Genomic DNA, 18,741 nt, shown 5'->3' with positions numbered 1-18,741 from the left:
TACAACAGTTCATTTAGTGACCGTTCAAAGTTACAACGGCACTGAAAAAAGTGACTAGTGATCATTTTTCGCATGACTGTTGCAGCCTCCCGCTGGTCACGTGATCGAAATTCAGATGCTTGGCAGCTGACTCATGTTTATGACGGTCGTAGTGTCCTGGGGTCACATGATCCCCTTTTGCAACCTTCGTACAAGTCAATGGGGAAGCCGCATGTACTTAATAGCACCCGCCGCAAGCCCTGGCTGCAGTCGCCCATTTTGGAGGCTGGCGGAGGGCATTGCCAGGGTCTCCCCCTCCCGGCTGGCAGAGCTGGAATTTTCCCGGCTCCTCCAGGCTGAAGCGAAGACTTGCTGGTTGGTTTCCTCCCTTGGATGACCCTTGCCCTCCCTGCCCAGACCCACAGGGGAAGAGTCACAAGATTGTGTCCAGCTTACATAAAGCCGCCCTGCTCCGAATCACCTCCGGCCTGGCGGGATTGGGAGGGGCTTCCTTCCAAGCCTCCTCGGCCTCCCCAGCCCGGCTGCCCAGAGCAGCCAGACAGCCCGAGAGGAGGGGGAGCCTGCAGGGAAGGCATCAAGGTAGGCACTCCGCTCTGCTGGAAGGGGAGGGGGGCTCAGAGGAGCCTTCCAGCCCACTCCCCCTGCTTTCCTTTGGGCGGGTGGGGAGGTGCTGCGGCTTCCATCCAAGCATACCCTGAGGGGCTCTGCCATCATAGGTTCTGACCCTGGGAAGCCCCTGCCTCCCTTTCTACCCGCTGCAGACTTTGAGGGTCATTTGGGCAAACTTCCCCCGAGGGAGCTGCGCTCTGGTGCCCCTTTTTCTCGGGGAGGGGGTCCTTGGGAGCCGGGGAAACTTGTGACTGTGCTCTTGTGAGCTGCCCAGAGTGGTTTGGATCAGATGGATAGCTGTGCCAACCAAAGAAGTCACCCTCATCATCCTCGTCGGTCTTTGCCCCCAGCCCCAGTCTCTGCCTGGCTTATGGCTGGCTGGACTGCACTCAGTCTGGGGTCCTGTGGGGAGGGCAGCTGCTCTGTTGCTGACGTTTACCAGCAGTGGAAGGCAGGCTGTTGTTAAGGAAAGGCCCCCCAGGGTTGTCGGGTGGGGGGGGGCTCCCTCTTTCCTCTGGGCAGGAAGATTTTGGGGGTCCTCAATCTCAGGAGGGGCTGACGGAGCCCTTTGCCTTCCTGGAGGGCAGAGGACCACGGGAAACCCACCAGGCGGGGGCCCGAGCTCAGCTGAATGGAAGCTTGCAAAGGGGCGAGCCTCGTCCTGGCCCTTCCCGAACGGCTGGTATCAAGAGACCCCTAACTTCTCTTGGCTGAGGGCCCCCATCCCATCCTTGGGGCACTCTGAAAATGGATGTAACTTCTTGGAAGACTCCCCAGGACTTTCTGAGAATATATAAAAGGGAGATGCCCGTCCCCCCCACCCAGCTTCCCTCTCTCGGCCCCTGCCCCTCTTTGCTTTTTCTTTTGCTGGGGGGTGGACTGATTCTCTGCTTTCCTCTGCGGGGGGCTTTCTCTGGATGCTGAGTCACTTGTGGTCCTTTCTGAGTGTATCCTGTTCTCCCTTTAAGATCCAGGACTGACCACAAGGAAGGATTATTTCTGACCCCTCTTCCAGGGACCCCAGTGAGCTCTACCCCTTCGCACCCAGGCCGATGGCTTCCCTTCGGTCTCCCCTTTCATCCAGGTCTTCGGGGAATTCCAGCTTTGGGAATTGCTCTCGAGGGAGGCAACTCTTCCCTCGTCCTTTTGGCAGCTCCTGGATCCAAAGGTCAGGCAACCAGACAATCGATGGGCATAGCCACATCTGGGCTCTCACCTTCTGGCCCTCCTCAAAGTGGCCGGTTTGATTTGGGCTTGGCGGGGGGGGGGCAGACCCTCTCTGGGGCAACTGGGGCACTGCTGCCGGTGCCGGCTAGCTCCCACTACAGACCAGTTTAGCTTATCTGTGGGCCCAGAGGGCTTTGGACCCTGCTTGCATCCCATTCTGGGTTGCTTAACTGCTTAGTGCGGCCCGTGATGGGGAGCTCCTGGGGGTGGCTGGCGGGAAGCCTTCGGGCCGCAGCTGCCTCTCACCCTTGGTCCAAAATGGGGCACCCTCATCCCTCCAGTGCAGCTGGCCAGTCTCTCTGGAGAGGAACCGAAGGCCTGGCAGGGGAGCCCCTTCCTCTCTGGCCCCATGCCAGCCTTCCCAACCCGTTCGTCTTTGGCACCGGGGGTCTCTAATGCAGACCCAGGAACAGACCCAAAGAGGGGGCCAAGGGTTGTAAAAGCTTCCCGTTCTTAGCTTTGGCTGCTGCCAGCCTTGCGAGGTAGACCAGATGAGGATCATGGCCGGACGATAATCCTACTTTATTGTAAAGCGGCATTGGCAGAACCTGGGCAGTCTGGAAGGGCATGTCTCCCCATCCCACCCACCCCTGCCTCTTTCACAGCCCAAGAAACGAGGGAGGTAGGGTCTCTTCCAAGCTGCCTGCCCTGCCCACATCCTGCTGTTGCCTTCTATCTGACCACCCCCTTGCCCCGTCTGCCAAGGCCATCGCATCTGCCCACAGATCCCCCCCCGGGGGGAACCTGCTGGAAATTTACTGGCAAGGGAGCCTGATGGCTGGGTTTATCTTCTACGTGATCTAAAGTTGCATTTGGTATGACGGGGCGTTAATTGAGACGATCATCGTCCAGATAATCCCCCTCCCCCTCAAAATGTGCATACTTGCATACCCAAATGTATGCAGGAGGTAGTCCTCACTTAATGACCAGCCACCTAGTGACCGAAGTTATGTCAGGAACACCCCCCCCCCCCCCGAGCCACTTGAAGGCAAGAAGACAACCTCCTCCTTGGCAGCCTGGAGATGGAGAGAGGCTTGGAGGCTGCCTCCCCCCCCCCCAGCAAAGACCGGGACTTCCCTGGGGGAGGAATTTCCTCCTCACTTGCAGGACAAGAGTCAAGCACCTCATCCTCCTGTCCTCCCCTCTGGCCCAGTGCAAAAGGTGTGCTGGAGGAGAAGGATGGGAGTTGTAGTCCAGCAGGTCTGGAGAGCCTGGTTCAAGGGTGGTCTTTGTGGCAGGATGAGTCCAGACCCTCCCACTCTGGCTCGGAGCCCCTTCACGGGAGGATCAATGTCACTTTGTTTTTCCACCTGGGCATTTTTGCCCATTCCTAACTTGGCAAGGGCTACAGAAGAGAAGAAAGACCCTTTGCTGGAAGCTTTTTCCTAGAGGGAGACCCCACTTTCATTCTCGCCTCTTCCCCCTTCATGGACAAGCTGGAATCAAGAGGTTTGACAGCTCCTTTTGGGGAAGCCCCCCCCCTCAAATTCTGGGAGTTGAAATCTACAAGCCTTAAAGTTCCCCAGGTGGGCACCCTCCTCCCAGGCGATTTCAGGCAAACGGGGTCCAAGCTTTTCTTGAAAACCTCCAGTCTTCCGAGGGGGCTTTCAGTCTTCAGGTGCCCCCAGTGGCTAAGCCAGCAGTTGTCCAGGAGGTGACCTGGACTGACCAGAGCCCCGAATGCCGCCACCTCGGGGATCCTGTTAGCCCAGCCCAAGGTCTCTGCCAAGGGCTGCCGTGATGGAGGCATGGCCTCACCTGTCCCACCTTCCCAACTGGGGCTGCCCAGAGGTCTACAGGCCAAGCAGCTGCCGCCGGAGGGAGAGGCTGGCTGAGCAGCCAAGGGAAGCACTGGGTCCCTCCTGGTCATGCCCAGCCCTGCAGCCTCCGGGCTGTGTGGTCAGGTGAGCCGAGGTGGGCTGGGCAAGAAGGGAAGGAAGGGAAAGTGGAAGTGAGGCTGCCTGAAGCTCTGAAACCACGGAAGGGAACGTTCGACCCTCCTGGGCGCCTGAACCTGCCTTCAAGGAGCACCCCAGGGGGCAGTAAGTGGGCCGGGTCTCCTCAGCCGGGCTGACCTACAGTGGGAGCTGCTACTCTTCCTTCAGTTTTCTCCTTTTCCTTGGGGGGGGGGGAGGATCTGAACTTTGCTTCCCTCTCTCCGTCTTGCCCTCTTTCGCTCTCTTCCTCAAAGCGCCCTCCTTGCAGTCTTGGTGGCCAGGCCCCCATTCGTGGGGCCGGCTGCTCCTGCCCAGGAGAGGGGGGCACGGGCGATTTGGATGGCAAAGAATGGTTTCGGCCCTCAGACTGGCCTCTGCCAGAAGAAGTCGGCCTCCCTTCCCACCTTCTCCAGAAGTAGGGAGGGAGAGCAGGAGAGCGGGGGGGGGGGGGGTGCAGCTGAAGTTGCACAGAAAGGAGGAGCAAAGCAACAAGCGACGTGGCTGGTACCCATCCCTGCGTGCCCCCTCGACCGCTGGTTCTGTAGGTCAGGAGTCCATGGGAGGTGGAGCTTCCACAGCTCACCTTTGCCAGCCACCCTGCCTCAAAAGTAGTTCCAAGGTGGGGCTGGTGCACCCCCTGAGCCCCATCCGGCTCTGGGCTCCCTGCTAGAGCAGCACTTTGGCTGCTGCATTTCAGCTGAGGCTCCTGCTCCGGAGTAACGGGACGGCGTCTCTTCCTACCTATCTTGTCCGTCTCTCCTCTCTGCGGGGGCCACTCTGCTCCATGCCTGCATTTCCCCCTCCATCCTCAAGCCTTCCACTCGCCCTCTGTGGCCCTCTGCCTGGGGGTGTTTCCAATCAATCGGGACCCTCCCTCTTCTTTTAACCCAACAGCAAAGCAATTGTCCTGAGTGCCTCCTTGCTTTGGGTGGAGCCCACGGCTGTCAATTATAAACCTCGTTTTACGGCCCCTGGGTTGGAGGATTCAAAGCAACCAGCGCCCTGGTCCCATATCGGAGTCTGGCCCCAGAATTTGGAGGTGGGGGTGCTGGGATGTCCCTTCCAAGGTCTCTTGTGTCAAGTGGTCCCCCCTGAGGCATCCAGGCGATTCTTGGCAGCCATGGTTGAGCATCGTTTCTTCTCCTCCGCAGGGCCCAGGGAAGGCAGCCGTCATGCCGGTCCTCAAGAACCCCCATCAGCTGAAGCTGGCCGGCAGAGGCCCTGGGGATGGTGGCGGGGGCAGCAGCCGTAGCGGGCCACTGATCTTGGCCGAGGAGAGCCCGGGGGCCAACCCTTTTGAGGAGGACCTGGAGGAGAACGAGAAGGACTCCTTCCTCGGGGGCATCTCCCCTAGTCGAGAGAGGACCTTCCCGGGGGACAGGGCAGACTTTGAGCAGGGCCTCTTCAGCGGCAGCCCCGAGGATCCCTTCAGGCGCCGAGCCACCCTGGAGAAGCTAGTGGGGCTGAGCCCCTTCCGTTTGGGCAGGAGCCGCAAGAGCGGGGAGAAGCGGTCACCCGGGAGTGAGCAGGGCTCCGACAGGCGCCCCTTCTTGGAGCGCATGATGCTGCCCCTGATGGAGGGCAATCTGGGCCAGCGGGTGCCTGAGAAGAAGAAGCGACGTCGCTGCTCGGAGGACTTCAGCCTGCTGCAGCGGTTCAACGGGCGCCGCAGGGAAGGCCTCTACAGCTCAGACTGCAACCCGACGGAGGAGAACGGTGGTGGGGACGCTGGCAAGCGCGGCTCCTTCCTGAAGATCGGGCTGGGGGGTAAGGTGCGCCGGGCATCCCTGGTGGAGAAGCTGAACCAGACAGAGGGCTCAGAGGTGGCCCCAGCAGCCGAGAAGAGTGAGCCTAAGCCCAAGGAGCCGCTCTCGGGTGAGTCTGGTCTGACTGAACCAAACTGGGAGCCCAGCACCCCTCTTGGCACCCTGGCAAGGGAAGCCCTCATGAGGTGGGTGGAGAGAATGCCTAATCTGGGGACCTGCTAGGGGGTCCCGATTGGTAGCCTGTCTGGGGGCCTTGAAGACCTCCCCCCTCCCTCCAGTGCACTTCTGTCCCTGCTTGTGTAGGGAAATGTCTGGGAAAGCCGGTTGTGTAGAATTCCTTCCCCGAGCGAGCAGCTCAGTCTGAGGCAGCTGGAGCTGGACCAGCCAGGACCCAACCAGGACATCTGGCCAGTGTGGCCAAACAGGCTCTCCAGTCGTTCTTCTGAGACCCTCGGAGGTTCCGTGGCTGAGTCTAGCCCTCAGGCTCAACCACTGCCTGACCATCTATTATTTGCACTTAACGTCTTCCTGCTATCAGTCACACGGAGCAGAAGTGTCGGCTGCGTCCATAGAAGACCACCTGGTGGCCTTGGAGGGCAGGGAAGGCCTGGGGGGCACGGAGGGGACCCCCTCAGCCTCAGTCGGCTGCCTCCTCTTAACAATCCCACACTCAGTGTGAGGAATCGCCGGCCCCCACCGTGTCCCCCCCCCCCATGTGCGCTGCAGGCTTTCTTGTGGCGGTTGGAGGGTTGGAGAGGAGACCCCGATTTGTTTCAGCCTTTGGTTGGTTTTTTCCTTTCGACCCCTTCCTTTCTTCATCCCCCACTTCACAACAACTCCATGTTAATAGGACCTCCTATCTACAGGTAGTCCTCGACTTACAGCAGTTCATTTAGTGACCGTTCAAAGTTACAACAGCGCTGAAAAAAGTGACTGAAGATTGTTTCTCACAGCTGTGACCTTTGCAGCCTCCCCGTGGACACAGGATCCAAATTCAGAGGCTCGGCAACTGGCCTGCACTTATGACGGTCGCAGCGTCCTGGGGTCCCGGGATCCCTTTTGCGACCTTCTAGTTAAGCAAAGTCTATGGGGAAGCCGGGTTCGCTTAACAACTGGGTTAGTAACTTATCAACTTGTAAAAGGTTGTGAAAGGAGGCAAAACTCATTCAACAAATGTCTCACTTAGCAACATAAAATTTGGGCTCGATTGTGATCGTAGGTCGAGGACTGCCTATATAATAAAAAAAAAACAGAAAGTCCCCCCCCCTCCATCCAAGGGAGGGTGAGCCGTGAGGAGGACTGGCTACAAGATCACCTGATGGCCCCCCTCCCCCCAGGCACACCCGGGAGCTGGCCAGGGACCTCTCCCTACCCTGGGGGTCCCGCCTGAGCCACTGTGCTGCCGAAGCCAGAGAACCCCCGGGGCCCTGCTTGCCCGCTCTCTGCCTTCCCTGGGAGAAGAAGGGCTGCCTGTCCAAGTGGCCCTTCCCAGTCCCCCCCCCCAACCTCCGGACGGAGGGAGGGAGGGAGGAGCGCTGGGCGTCACTGACCTTGGCCAGGCTGTTTATCAGGTCTAATGAGCTTCTCTTCCCTTTGTGCACATATTTTGGGCTCATTGTTCCCCTGCCGTGATTCAGCGCTTGATTGCAGGAGCCTCTCCTGAGCAGCCGCGACCTTCCCGGAGAAGGCGCCAAGAGAAGGAGGAGGAGGAGGCGCTGGGGGGCCCACATGTGCAGAAGCCATCCAGCCTCCCCCAGAGCCTGGAAAAGCCCCCCCCCCCAAAGGCTCAGGGCCGGTGGTGCTCTCCTTCCCTCCAACCTCAGGCAGGCTGTGACTTGCCTCCCCCGCTTCTCCCACGGCCCTTAAAAATTGCAGCTCTGTCCTGCTGTGTCTGACCTAGAAGCTGCTGACCAGAAGCCCCTCCCCCCCTCCGGCCGCCCTCCAGCCACTGAAGCCAGGCTGCTGGTCTGGGGGTTCCTTGGGCATGAAGGCAAACGGAGTGGGAGCCAGGAGCCCCCTTGGGCCACCCCCTCCCTTCTCAGAGGGGCTTAAGACCTGGAAGGTGGTTCCTGGGAGCCTCACTCCTTTTCAGGGGGGCAGCCCCATTTCTCAGGTTCAGCCCTGAATCAAACTGTGGGAGGAAAGAGCCCAGCCCCCTGCGAGCCCCCCTCCCCGTTCAGCTGATGAGGTCAGGTCAGGGGGGTGGCCGGAGGCTGCGTCACCTCGTCTGGGGCATTTCCCCTCGGCGGAGGGCAGGGAAACGGAAGAGCTGCTTTTAGCCCAGTCGGACCCTCGGCCCTCCACGGCTGTGGCCAAGGAAGGCTCCTTCCTGCCATGACGATGAGGGCCAGGATGGCTGCCTTGAGACCCTCGCAAGGCCGGAGGGCAGATCTGGACTTCCGGCAAGCAGAGGATGTGTGCGAAGCCCGGGACCCTCTTCCCCGCTCCCATGGCTACCCAGGGCCCCTCCCAAGGACGCCCACTGGCCCCGGTTACTCCTCCCCTCCACCTGGTCCCCTCTGGATACTGACCCCTGGTACTTAGGAAAGGTCGGGGGCTCCTGTGATCCCCAGCAATGCTCCCATCTTCTAAGGAAGGGCACCTCAAGCGTGCAAGCTGGGGGGCGGGCACGTTGTCCCTGGGCAGGCAGTCCAGCACGCCAATGGTCAGCTGTGATTCCACCTGCGTCCCCGTGATTTAGGAGGCCAGAGTAGAGGTTCTGAGAGATTCAGCCCTCGGGACCTCTTTGGTTTCTTAAGAACGATGGAGGTACCCACAGGTTTACAACGGCTGCGTCTCTCGGCCTTTATCGTGGTGATGATGATGATGATGATGATGGTCTCTGTTCAGTCGTGTCCGGCTCTGTGGATTCCATGGTCTCTCACGTCCTCCTGCCTTGCACTGCATGTTTAGGGTTTTAGGGAGCTTCTGGGCTGATTCTTGGCCTGCTTGAGCCGCAGCCTTTTTCCATGTGGGGGCTCAGGCAGCAGAGCCCCTCTTCCTTTGCCCAAAGCCTCCCCTGGGCCCTCTTCTGCCCTTCCCAGCCTCAGGCTCCTTTCCCCCTTGTGTCCCTCACTCAGTCCTGGAGATCTTTCACCTGATCCACCAGCGGGACCTCCGCCTGGCAGACCGGCACATTGTGGAGCTGGAGGCCGAGTGCGCCCAGGAGGACAGCCGGAAGGACGGCAGCCGGAAGGCCAAGGACGTGGGCCTGCTCTACGAGGCGCTGCAGAAGGAGCTCTGGGCAGTGCTGGCCGAGGCGCTGGCCGCCAAGAGCCCCTACCCACCCCTGGAGCAGCTGGTGCAGGTCATCGAGCAGGAGGAGGACGCTGACCGCAGATGGCACCAGGCTCAGGGAGACTCTGCGGGGGCCACCGGTCCCCGGCCCCGGAAGATGAGGCAGCGGTGGGCCGAGGCGGTGGACCGGCTGGTGGGCCAGAAGCTGTGCCAGTGCGTGGAGGGCCGGGGGGGCACCATCGCCACGCAGATGGACCGGCTGGCCAAGTGCACGGTGGAGGACCTGAGCAGCGTGAGGGCCCACCTGCTGCAGGCCTACCCCAAGGAGTACCAGGCCTTTGCCGTCTACCTGGGCAGCTACCACCGGGGCCTGGCCCGCTGCCTGGCCGAGGGGGTCCAGAAGCAGCTGAGCCTCTCCGAGCTCTACTTCGTCTTGGACTGGAACAGCAACATCTACCAAAGGTAGGCGGTGGGAGACCCCCTGGGGGGAGGGGGAGGCTGGGGCTCTTTGCAGGATTGCCCACTCGGCATGGACCCTATTGGGACCCAAATGGGAATGCTGGCTGGTGGCTGGCATGTAGCTTGTGTGTGCATGGGGGAGCAATCCTGGAGACGGGGGGCAAGGCAAGGGGCAGAGCTGTCTTAGAAGCTCAATAGTAATTCAGCCCAGCTGGAAACTTCTTCGCGGGCATCTTCCCACACTTGGGATGCAGCACTTTAAAGAGAAATGGAGACCTGGATCCTCCCCCAAATCTCTTCTCAATGGCAGTTCAGCCCCCCCAACTCCCCCCCCCCGAGCAGAGCCCTCTGGCCGTGCCCTGGCTGCTTCTGGGCCCAGAGCTGCAAGGTGATGCCATTCAGACCCCATGGAGGAGCCTGGATTGTGCAGAGAACTGCCCCCCCTCTCCCCCTCTGCCACAGGGAGGTCCTCAGCCGGCCAGAGATCTCCGCCCTGGTCAAGCCCCAGGAGCTCGGACCCCTCCTGTCCCCAGAAACACAGCAGAGTCTGGAGGAGGAGTGCATTGCCGCCATGAAGGTAACGGCCGGCCAGGGGTGAGGCGGCGGGGGGACGGGGGACCGGGGGACACGACACACCCATTGAGACTCTAGGCAGGCAAATGGCATTCAAGGTGGGTCCAAAATCCCCCACTTGCAATTATAGGGAGTTTCTCTCCTGTTTGGCCCCTAAAAGGGAGCATTTTCAGCCAAGGAGCTTCTTATGCAGGGGCTGTCTTTGTGGGTGACTTCAATTACCCCACGAGGCACGTGGGTCCCACTCCCTGCAGGGTGGAAGGCTGGGTCCCAGGGCACAGGTGACTGTGGCCTTCCTTGCAAGGGTGCCCTGAGATAATCCTGGCCGGGCACCTTAATCCTGCTGGGTCATAAAAACAGGATAAAGCCATTGAAAGTCTCCTTCAGGGCAGAGACAGGTAGCCGGATGACCTCAAGAGGTCTCCCCACCTCCCTCGAATTCCCAAAGCTTCACCTTGAGCCCCCCTTTGTGGACTCTTTCTGGGGCACCTGCAGGTGGCGATCGCCAGGGACGTGAGCCAAGAGCTTCAAAAGGAGGAGGAGAGGTGGGCCCAGGAAGACAAGGAGAACAGCTTTCAGTTCGGCTTGTCCAGCAAAGTCATCTTGGTAGGTTGGGGTCCCCGCCCCGGAATCCCCTCCCCCTTTTCTGCTTCAGGCAGCAGGCTTCCTTCCATGACACTCAGCCCCACAGGAAACAGCCCCTCCCCCAGACCCACCAAGGGAGGCTTCCCTCCGCTTTCCATCCCAGGACTGACCCTTGGGAGCAGGAGCCAGGAGGCGCTCCGTCCTTTGGCCTGGCTGAGGAACTGGGCAAGGGCTTAGCTCAGCCTGGGCAGCAAGGTTCAGGCTGGCTTCAGACACAAGTTGTTGTGGGAAACTGCCCCTTCCCCCGGCTGAGCCCTTGTGCCCCAAACCAGGATTAAAAAACCCCAGATTGGCATTCTGTGAGCATGTAGCCCTAATTTGGGAGAAGGAAGCAACGCAGCTGGGCTTCCTTCTGTCCTTCCCCCAATGACGCCCACAGGGTGAAGGGGGCTGCCATCGGTGCCCACTCCTGGGGCCAGCTCCTTCTCTGCAATGCTGGGCCACTGGAACATGCCTGACCCTGCTGGCTGGGGATGATGGGAACTGCAAACTATTGGAGAATGCCAGCTCAGTGCAAAGATGGCATCAGAGGCCAGGCATAAAAGGGCACCTCTGAAGATGGCATGCTGACCCTGACAGCAGGGGGGGCAGCTGCCCCTCTTCCCCCTTTCTCACCACAGGAAGCTCCCCCCAATATCAGCCGGAAGGCTACCCTCCACCCACCCCCAATATCCCCAGGGTCCTTTTTGCTGAGTCCTTCTCGTGCCCTGCAGGTGCTGAAGGGGCATGCCGACAAAGCCCCACAAATCACGGAGGACTTTGGAAGGAGAGTGGCCCACTGCTGCCTGGCCAGCCTGGCGGAGTTCTTGCAGAGGTACTCTTGCCCCGCAAGGAGCTGTTCATGGGGCAGAAGACAGGCGCCAGGCCCTCCGTGGGAAGAGCGCACCAAAGTGGGTCACGATGGGGCAGGCTTGAGTTTCTCCTGGGGCTGAACTCTGCCCGTCTGGGTTCTTCCACAGGGGCAGAGATGGGCAGGTCAGGGGGAGAAGCGACATTGTGGGTGGCCTCCTTCCCCACAAGGCAGGGGGGGGGGAAGCAAGAGGAGGCACCACGGAGGGCACGTCTGGCTTTTGCCCCAAGATCCCCAAGGGGCCTGCCAGTCGTCCTTCTTGCCCCTTGAGGGTCGTCCGGCACCTGAGCAACCGCCCCGTGCTGGCCTGGGCTTCCCGTGGGAACAGAAACACGCAGGGTGGCCACGCAATGGGCTGGAGGGGAACACGGCACAAAATTTCCATTTCAAACCAGCCGCCACAAATAGATTCACCTTGGGTATAAATAGCCGCCGTGGCCCATTTGTAAGGAAATGCCAGCAGGGTGGAGCCAAAGGGCCCGGTGGCCAGGGATTCTGGGGTGGATGGCCAAAGGCTATTTTTAGCTGTCGGCTTCCTGACCTGCCTCTTGTCCGAGAGCTCTGGCTTCCGAGGGGGCTTGCAGCTTGTCTGAATTGAGGCTGCGTTCCCAGGGCCCCTGTGGGGGACATTGCAGGGTGGCAGGTTGGGGGTCTCGCAGGGTCCCTGGGCACGGGTGGGGTAAGAGGGCTGTAGAGGGGGCTGTGACTCTTGGGGCAATGGGACCCCCCCAGGGCCACTGCCAAGGTGAGGGTTTTCCCCCCTGCATTCCAGAAATGGCCAAAGGGCCCAGGGGGTCTTTGGGGAATCAGCCCCCTCTGGGTTGAGAGAGAGGGCCCGTTTCTTTGACTTAGCAGGTTCCGATCAAAGATTGCTGGAAAAATGGAGGGAGGGGTTTCCTGTGCTGGAGGGCCCAATGTCAGGGCATGGAGGTGGCACTGAGAGCCAGGCAAAACAGGGGCCCTCACTCCTTGGCCCCCAGAGTGCCTTCCATACTGGCGTCCTCTTTGCCCCCCTTCAGTTTCCAGAAGAAAGTTGAAAAGTTTCACGAAGGCCAGGTGGTCAGCAGCCTCAGCCCCGAGAGCTACATGGGCCGGACCATCATGCTGGTCAACTGCTGCCCACCCTTCAGGTGAGTGGCCAGCCCTGACCCTCCTCCTCACTCTGCCCCCCGCCTCCATCTTAGCCCCCAGCCTAATTCAATGGGGAGGAAAGGAGATTCCCCCCCACCCGTCCCCAGTTATGAGCCTGGCTGGCTTTGCGCAATTCGCACACCGCTCGCTTGACGGGGCTGTTCTTCTAGGGATTACCTGGAGCACCTGGCCAGGTTTGGCCACCCGGATAATGAGGCTGCAAAGCAGCTGGCAGGCTTGTCCCTCGACCGAGTGACCCGGCTGTGCAACCGAGTGCTGGCTGACCAGCTCTTCCAAAGCCTCAAGGTAACTCGGGGGTCTCCCGGGGTCTGCAGGGGGAGGCCAGGAGGGCTGTGCTGTTGGCCCCAATCGGATGGCTGGATCGTGGTCCTCATAAACCACGGTTTGTTCCCTCCATGTTTTGAGAAGAGACCTATCGGACTGGCCTGCCAGGATGGGTGGGTGGGTGGGTTCCTTCGGGGTGAGCTGTCCCGAGTGGGTTTTGCTTGGAGGCAGGGAAGCCAGGCCTGCTCTGAGGCTGCATCTGAGGCAGGGTCCCTTCCCTGCTCTCCCCCTCCCCCAAACAGCCCTACTTCTACAAGCTGATGAAGAGGAAATGGCTGAGCAACCCAGAGGCCTTCTCCACCATCATGGCTCTCCTGGGGGAGCACGCCCAGAAGCTGCGGAGGATGAAGCTGGGGCCCTACCAGGTGGGAACAGGGAGACCCCCTTCACCCCCCAACCATCCCCTCGGTCCACTCAGAGGCTTCCCGGGGGGCCAGGCTGGCTTGGCTTCTCCTGCCCTTCCTCCCAGCCGCCCAACCTTTTCCAGCAGTTGGTGCCCTGCAGGTGCCAGTCCCCTCTGGGCACCTGTGCCTCAGGCTGCCAGGCAGGGTGCACCAAGAGGCCCCGACTGCCTCCTGCCAGAAACTGGGGCTGCCCCCAAAGGGCCCCCTCCTGCCCCAGCTCTAATCTCTGCCCCCACCCCAGATGCTGGTGAGGGAGGTCCACCGGCGGGTGCTGATCGAGTACGTCCGGCCGCTGATGCGAGTGCGAATCATCTGCACCTCGTCCAAGATGAGGACCAAGGTGGCCCAGCGGCTGCGGAGCGAGGCCAAGCAGCTGCAGGAGTTCTTCATCCAGCTGGTGAGAGGGGGCCCCAGGAGAAGCGGGCTCAGGGCCTTCCTTGAGGGCCAGGAGGGGCTGGCCGCCTCCCCAGAGATGTGGAAATAAAGGAGGAGGGGGAGAAGAGCCCGAGGAAGGAGCCTCCCTCTCCTCGCCTGACCTCTGGCTCCGTCTCCTGCTCTTGCGGTTCCCACAGAGAGAGCCGGGAGCTCTGCTTCCCCTCCTCTGGCGCTGGGTCCCGTGGGTGGGGAGACAGGCCCTCCAGAAGGTCACTTCCTGAGGGGGTTTGTTTGCAGATGGCGCCCGCCCGCCCTCCCTCCCCCCAGGACATGCGGGGGTCTCTCTATAATTAACTGCCCCCCTCCCATCCTGCAGGAATCCTCCTCCTCCTGGCTGGACTCCGTGGTGCCCCACCTGGCTGGGATCCTGGAGCTGGAAGAGACGCCGGCCATCCAGATGGAAGTGGCCTTCCTGGCCAGGGCCTTTCCTGACGTGCAGTGAGTCAGGGGCGGGTGGGAAAGTGGCCGGGGGTCCCCAGAGCATGTGCAGACGGCTCTCTTGCCTTCCCATCACAAGGCCTCCAGGGGCCTGGCTGGGGCAGACCAAGGGCCCTCTTGAGCAGGGCGAGAGCCACTGCTGGAGCCTCTGGACGTGAAACATCTCTCGGCCACGGGAGGCTCTTTCTCCTCCAGGCAGCTGCCTCTTCCCTCCCTAAACTGGTCCTTCCCCAGTTGGCCACCCGTCCCCCTGGTCCCTCTGAGCCTCTTGTCCCTCTGGCCAGTGGTCCCTTGGCAGGCCACATTTCAGCTCTTTAGGCTGGGCTGCATCTCCTGAGATGGAACAAGACACCAACTATCCCCAGACATTGAACTAATGCCCGGGGATGATGGAACTTGTAATCCAGCCTCCTCCCAGGAGCCGCGAGTTCTTTGCAACTGCTTGGGCCAATCTCCTCTTCGGCTTTGTGGCCAGAAGATCCACGGAGGATTTCCAGAAGGAGACCAAGAGAAGAGCCGTCGGAGGCAGCTTCTGCAGGGCCGGCTCCCACCTTCTCCCCACTCTCGGTTCGGGGCTGTAGGGCTGCTCATTCTTGGCATGGCTCTTTTGCCAAGCTGGGTACCTCCGGCCTCTCCCTCCCTCCCCTGCCTCTAGCCACAGCCACAGAAAACCTGCCACTTTTCAGCCTTTGGCCAACCTGCATCAATCCAGGGGCTCCTTCCAAAGAGCTGGTCTCCCGAGGACTTGGCCGAGGGTTAGGGGCTCCACTCTACTCAAGCCTTGGGCCACACAGTGAACTGGGCCTGGCCCAGGCTAGAGCTTGGCCCCTTCCACACTCTGTCCCATTGAGAGCCAGGATGTGGCTGGGCAGAACGTGCCCGATACATCCATCTAGCGGCGGGGAGGCTGTCCAAAGGAGCAGTTCAGGGTGGGGCTGCCGCTAAGACCCCCTTCCTTCCTCCCCAGAGACCTGCCCCCCCCCAATCACAACAGAGTAGTGGCCACGTTTCTATGAGGAAGGGTCAAGACTTTGGGGACACAGGACGTGTCCCTGTCCAGCCCCTCCACCGTGGGTTTCCAGAGACCCCTCGGGCATCCCGCTTCCCCCCCCCAAGCCCCTTGTAGTTTTCTACTGTTGTGCCCATCTTCTTCCTCCTACCGGGAGCAGAAGCCACGCCAAGCAATTAGGAGCTCTCTGCCATCTGCTCTCAGCTCCAAGGATGCTGGGCGGCCACAGCCCCCTTGCCCCTTGGCAGCCTCTGCCTGCTCCCCTCTGGCCTTGAGGACCCTTTGATCTCTGCGGGGGAAACTGAGGCAGGTAGATGATGCTCCCAGGTTTCCTGCCGGGAGCCCTCCGGATCCTTCTCTGCCTTCCCCCAAGGAACCACTTCTTGGAAGCAGGACGGTCACTTCCAGTTCCCAGGACCAGGCGGCTGGGGAGTTATAAATACCCTTCCCTTCCCCGCTCTGCCCACACAGCTCGGCTGGCTACCAGCCGGCTGCGTCATGGGGGGAGGGGGGGGCAAAGCAGGGCCTTATCATGCCTCCCCCCCTTGTTTTTCTTTCCATCTTCCTGCTGATTGCATCCTTAGGAATTGTTTCAAGGCGGCAGATCGCCGTGTTAAGGGTGGCTGACGGACGTTTCCTGTTTTATCTGGACTTCTTGTTTCTTGAAAGAAAAAGAGAGAGAGAATGAAGCCGTCCAGCAGAGCAAAACAAGTGGCTGCGCTTCAGACAGGAAGCAGAGTTTGGGGGCCATTTCCTGCCAGACGGCCATTTGGGGCTGGCAGCGGGACAAGAACCACACTGGCTCTGCCAGGATGCCCGGAAGCTCCCTTGGGGTGCGAAGGGCTTGTTGGCACGTCTTTGGGAGAGAATCTTTTGGCGCTGGCTCAGGGCCGCCCACTGGCCTCCTCGGTGCCCAAGATGTGCCAATTGCAATCCCTTGGCAAAGTGGGGATTTGCCCCATGACGGTGCCCAGCCTGCGGAGGGGGCAGAGCGTGCCTGCAAGGATGCCGGCACCCCCTTTAAGCTGCCCTGGCTGGGTGGTTTGAGAAGCATTTCCTAAAAATGGGGCAGGGGAGCCATGCAGCCTGTGGCGAGAAAAGTCATAAAATGGGACAAAGCTCACTTGACCACTGTCTCACTGATCAACAGAAATTTTGGGCTCGGTTGTCTCTTCCTATGGGAATTCCCTCCCCTCCAAGCCCTGCCCCCATGCAGGCCCCGCCCCTTGGGAAGCTATGCAAGGCAGCCACGATTGCCAGCCCTGGCGCCAAAGTCCCCGGGTGGATGATGGGGTGGGCGTCCTTCCTGCTCCATCTCCTTCCTTCTTCCTCCCCCCAGAAAGAAGCACCTGTCGGCCCTCCTGGATGTCCGGGGCCTGCAGAGCCAAGCCCAGCGGCAGCTCATCCTGGCGGCCCTGGAGAGTCTGGAGCTGACGGGGGCCGAGACGGGCATCTGCCAAGACCGGGCCTTCTTCTCCGAGATCGCCACCGGCGAAGTCTTCTGCGTCCGCGTCCAGCTGCACCGCCTCTCGCACTTTGGCCTCGCCTGCCTCTCCCGGATGCGCCGGAGGCCCCCTCGCCTGCAGCACCAGAGGAGGGGGCTGAGAGAGGAGGAGGCGGAAGCTCAGCTGTGAGGACCCCCAAAGGACGTTCTGGGCCACCCTGCCCTTTCCCAAGAAGCCCTGCCTGAGGGTGCCAGGAGGAGGATCCAGGCTGCCTGCTGGGCACGACGGCTCGGCTCTTGGGCTGCAGGCCTCCTGCAAGTTGCCGAGAGCTGGACGGACAGCAGCCTCCCTTCCACCGAAAGACCACTGCCTCACCTGGGCTGGATTTGGGGGGCGATTGCTGGGGAGGGGTATAGAAAGGGGCCTGGGGGACAAATCCAACCCCTCCTAGCCCCCCCCCCCCTAGAACCAACTGGTGGATCTGATGCTCCTCTCAGGGCCACTTTGAGGCCAGGACTTTTTCAGGGTGGAGGAAGCCTTGTGCCAGGGGAGGGGTGGGCTTCTGGGATGGGGGCAAAGGGGGCCCTGGCTCAGGAGGAAAGTGCAGGGAGAGATTCAGGAAATACAACCCTGATTCAACCTTGGAACCACATCAAACCAGGTGGAGAAACAGCTGGCGGGAGGGAGTTGGGATTCCTTGGCCAGAAGAAAGGGGCGCACGGCCTCCTCTCCTCCCCTGAGCACATAGAGGAGGCTCCACAAGTGTTGAAGTGGCCAAGTCTGGAGATGCCCAACATAGAACATCAAGGAACAGGGTTGGAAGGGACCCTGTAGGTCATCTGGTCCAACCCCCTGCTCAAGCAGGAGACCCTACGCCATTTCTGACCGAGGGCAGTCCAGTCTCTCCTTGAAAGTCTCAAGTGATGAGGCTCCCACAACTTCCGAAGGCAACTTCTGTTCCGTGGGTTGATTGTTCTCCCAGTCAGGAAATTCCTCCTCATTTCCAGGCTGAATCTCTCCTTGATCAGTTTCCATCCGTCCCTCCTTGTCTGGCCTTCAAAGGTGCCTTGGAGAACAGCTTGGCCCCTTTCTCCTCTCTGTGGCAGCCCCTCAAGTATTGGAAGATGCTCTCCTGTCTGCCCCGGTCCTTCCCTTCCCTAGACTAGCCAGGCCCAGTCCCTGCAACTGTTCTTGATGTGTTTTATGGGCTCGAGTCTTCTATTCTGACCTCCTGCCTATAGCGTGAGACCTTCTACCGTAGGGGGACTCTCAGTCAGCTGGTCCACCATGGCCGAGTGGGAGGGTGAAGAACCGTTCATATGTCTCTCGTCATAGTTGGCATTCTGTAACATCCGCCCCTCCCCCATTCCTCTCCATCTGAAGGGTGAAGTGGGGCAGGTGAGAGGAGTCACAAAGTAGCACCTGAGCTTCACCCCCTTCCCTCCCCTCCAGCTCAGAGGCAGGAGACCCCAGACCCACCTTCCTCAGACCGGCTCAGTGGATCCCAGGCCCCATGCCGGGCACTGGGTTACCCCACTTCACAGCCATTGCAATCCCCCTTTTAACGTTTGGGCCTGGGCTGACCTTGAAAAAAATCCCAAAGCTGGGCCTCCACTGGGATGCGAGACCACCTGGAGATCCCAGGCCTGCAGACTAAAGCCAGGAGTGAACGGACGGCCCTTCTGTGCACAAGTCGCTTCTTCCTCTGCTTGGTAGCTGCAGTCTTCCCAGTTTTATGTCTGCCAGCACTATAATGACAAAGAAAGAGTTTCTTTTTGGCCTTGTCTGGTCTGTTTTCTTAAGCTTTTTGATATATCTTAATTCCAAATGTATAGGCTGCATAAAGACACTTCGCCTCCTGGCTCAGTTCTCTACTTTCTCGTGTGTATTGATTAACGTCCTTATTTGTTATGTATTTGGATTTTTATTTGAATTTTTAAGTCTGATATATTGTAAGATGCTTAGATGGATGGCCTACAAAATTTAAAAATAAAGCGCTAAAATAGCCCTCTATCAGCCAGGTGTTGTTTCAGGAACACAAGAAATCCTGGGGAGTGCATGTGCGTCTTCCAGTCCCAAGAGTCCGGGTTGCAGGATGGACGGACAACACACCCTGTCCGAGCCCCTGGGCCTCTGGCGGGCAGCCTGCCCCCCTCCCCGCAGGAATCCTGATCCGTGCCGAGAGACAAAGTGTCCCCCCAGGGCCGGCTACAGTCACGGCGCGTCCCCAT

The 18,741-nt window shown here is 60.2% G+C and overlaps 1 protein-coding gene across 4 annotated transcripts; it reads left to right on the top strand.

Annotated features, from left to right (window-relative positions):
• The first annotated feature begins 551 nt into the window (after positions 1–551).
• EXOC3L2 (exocyst complex component 3 like 2) lies at positions 552–18,515 on the top strand. Of its 4 annotated transcripts, none has more exons than XM_081962060.1 (12): positions 552–579; positions 4,925–5,648; positions 8,620–9,238; positions 9,698–9,812; positions 10,304–10,414; positions 11,167–11,267; positions 12,323–12,433; positions 12,605–12,740; positions 13,022–13,144; positions 13,425–13,580; positions 13,935–14,056; positions 16,405–18,515. In XM_081962060.1, exons 2-12 carry the CDS (start codon positions 4,946–4,948, stop codon positions 16,697–16,699), a joined length of 2,592 nt encoding a protein of 863 aa, XP_081818186.1. In that variant the 5' UTR covers positions 552–579; positions 4,925–4,945; the 3' UTR covers positions 16,700–18,515. The 4 variants fall into 4 exon arrangements, with proteins under 4 accessions (XP_081818186.1, XP_081818188.1, XP_081818187.1 ...); XM_081962062.1 differs by lacking the exon at positions 552–579 and adding an exon at positions 1,708–1,777; XM_081962061.1 differs by lacking the exon at positions 552–579 and adding an exon at positions 3,857–3,878.
• The last annotated feature ends 226 nt before the right edge of the window (positions 18,516–18,741 follow it).

This window comes from Natrix helvetica (assembly GCF_964273705.1).
Source record: "Natrix helvetica genome assembly, chromosome: 9".
Classification (NCBI taxonomy): Eukaryota; Metazoa; Chordata; class Lepidosauria; order Squamata; family Natricidae; genus Natrix; species Natrix helvetica.
Note: the sequence above shows the minus strand (reverse complement) of the source record. Positions and strands in the feature narration are given on the sequence as shown.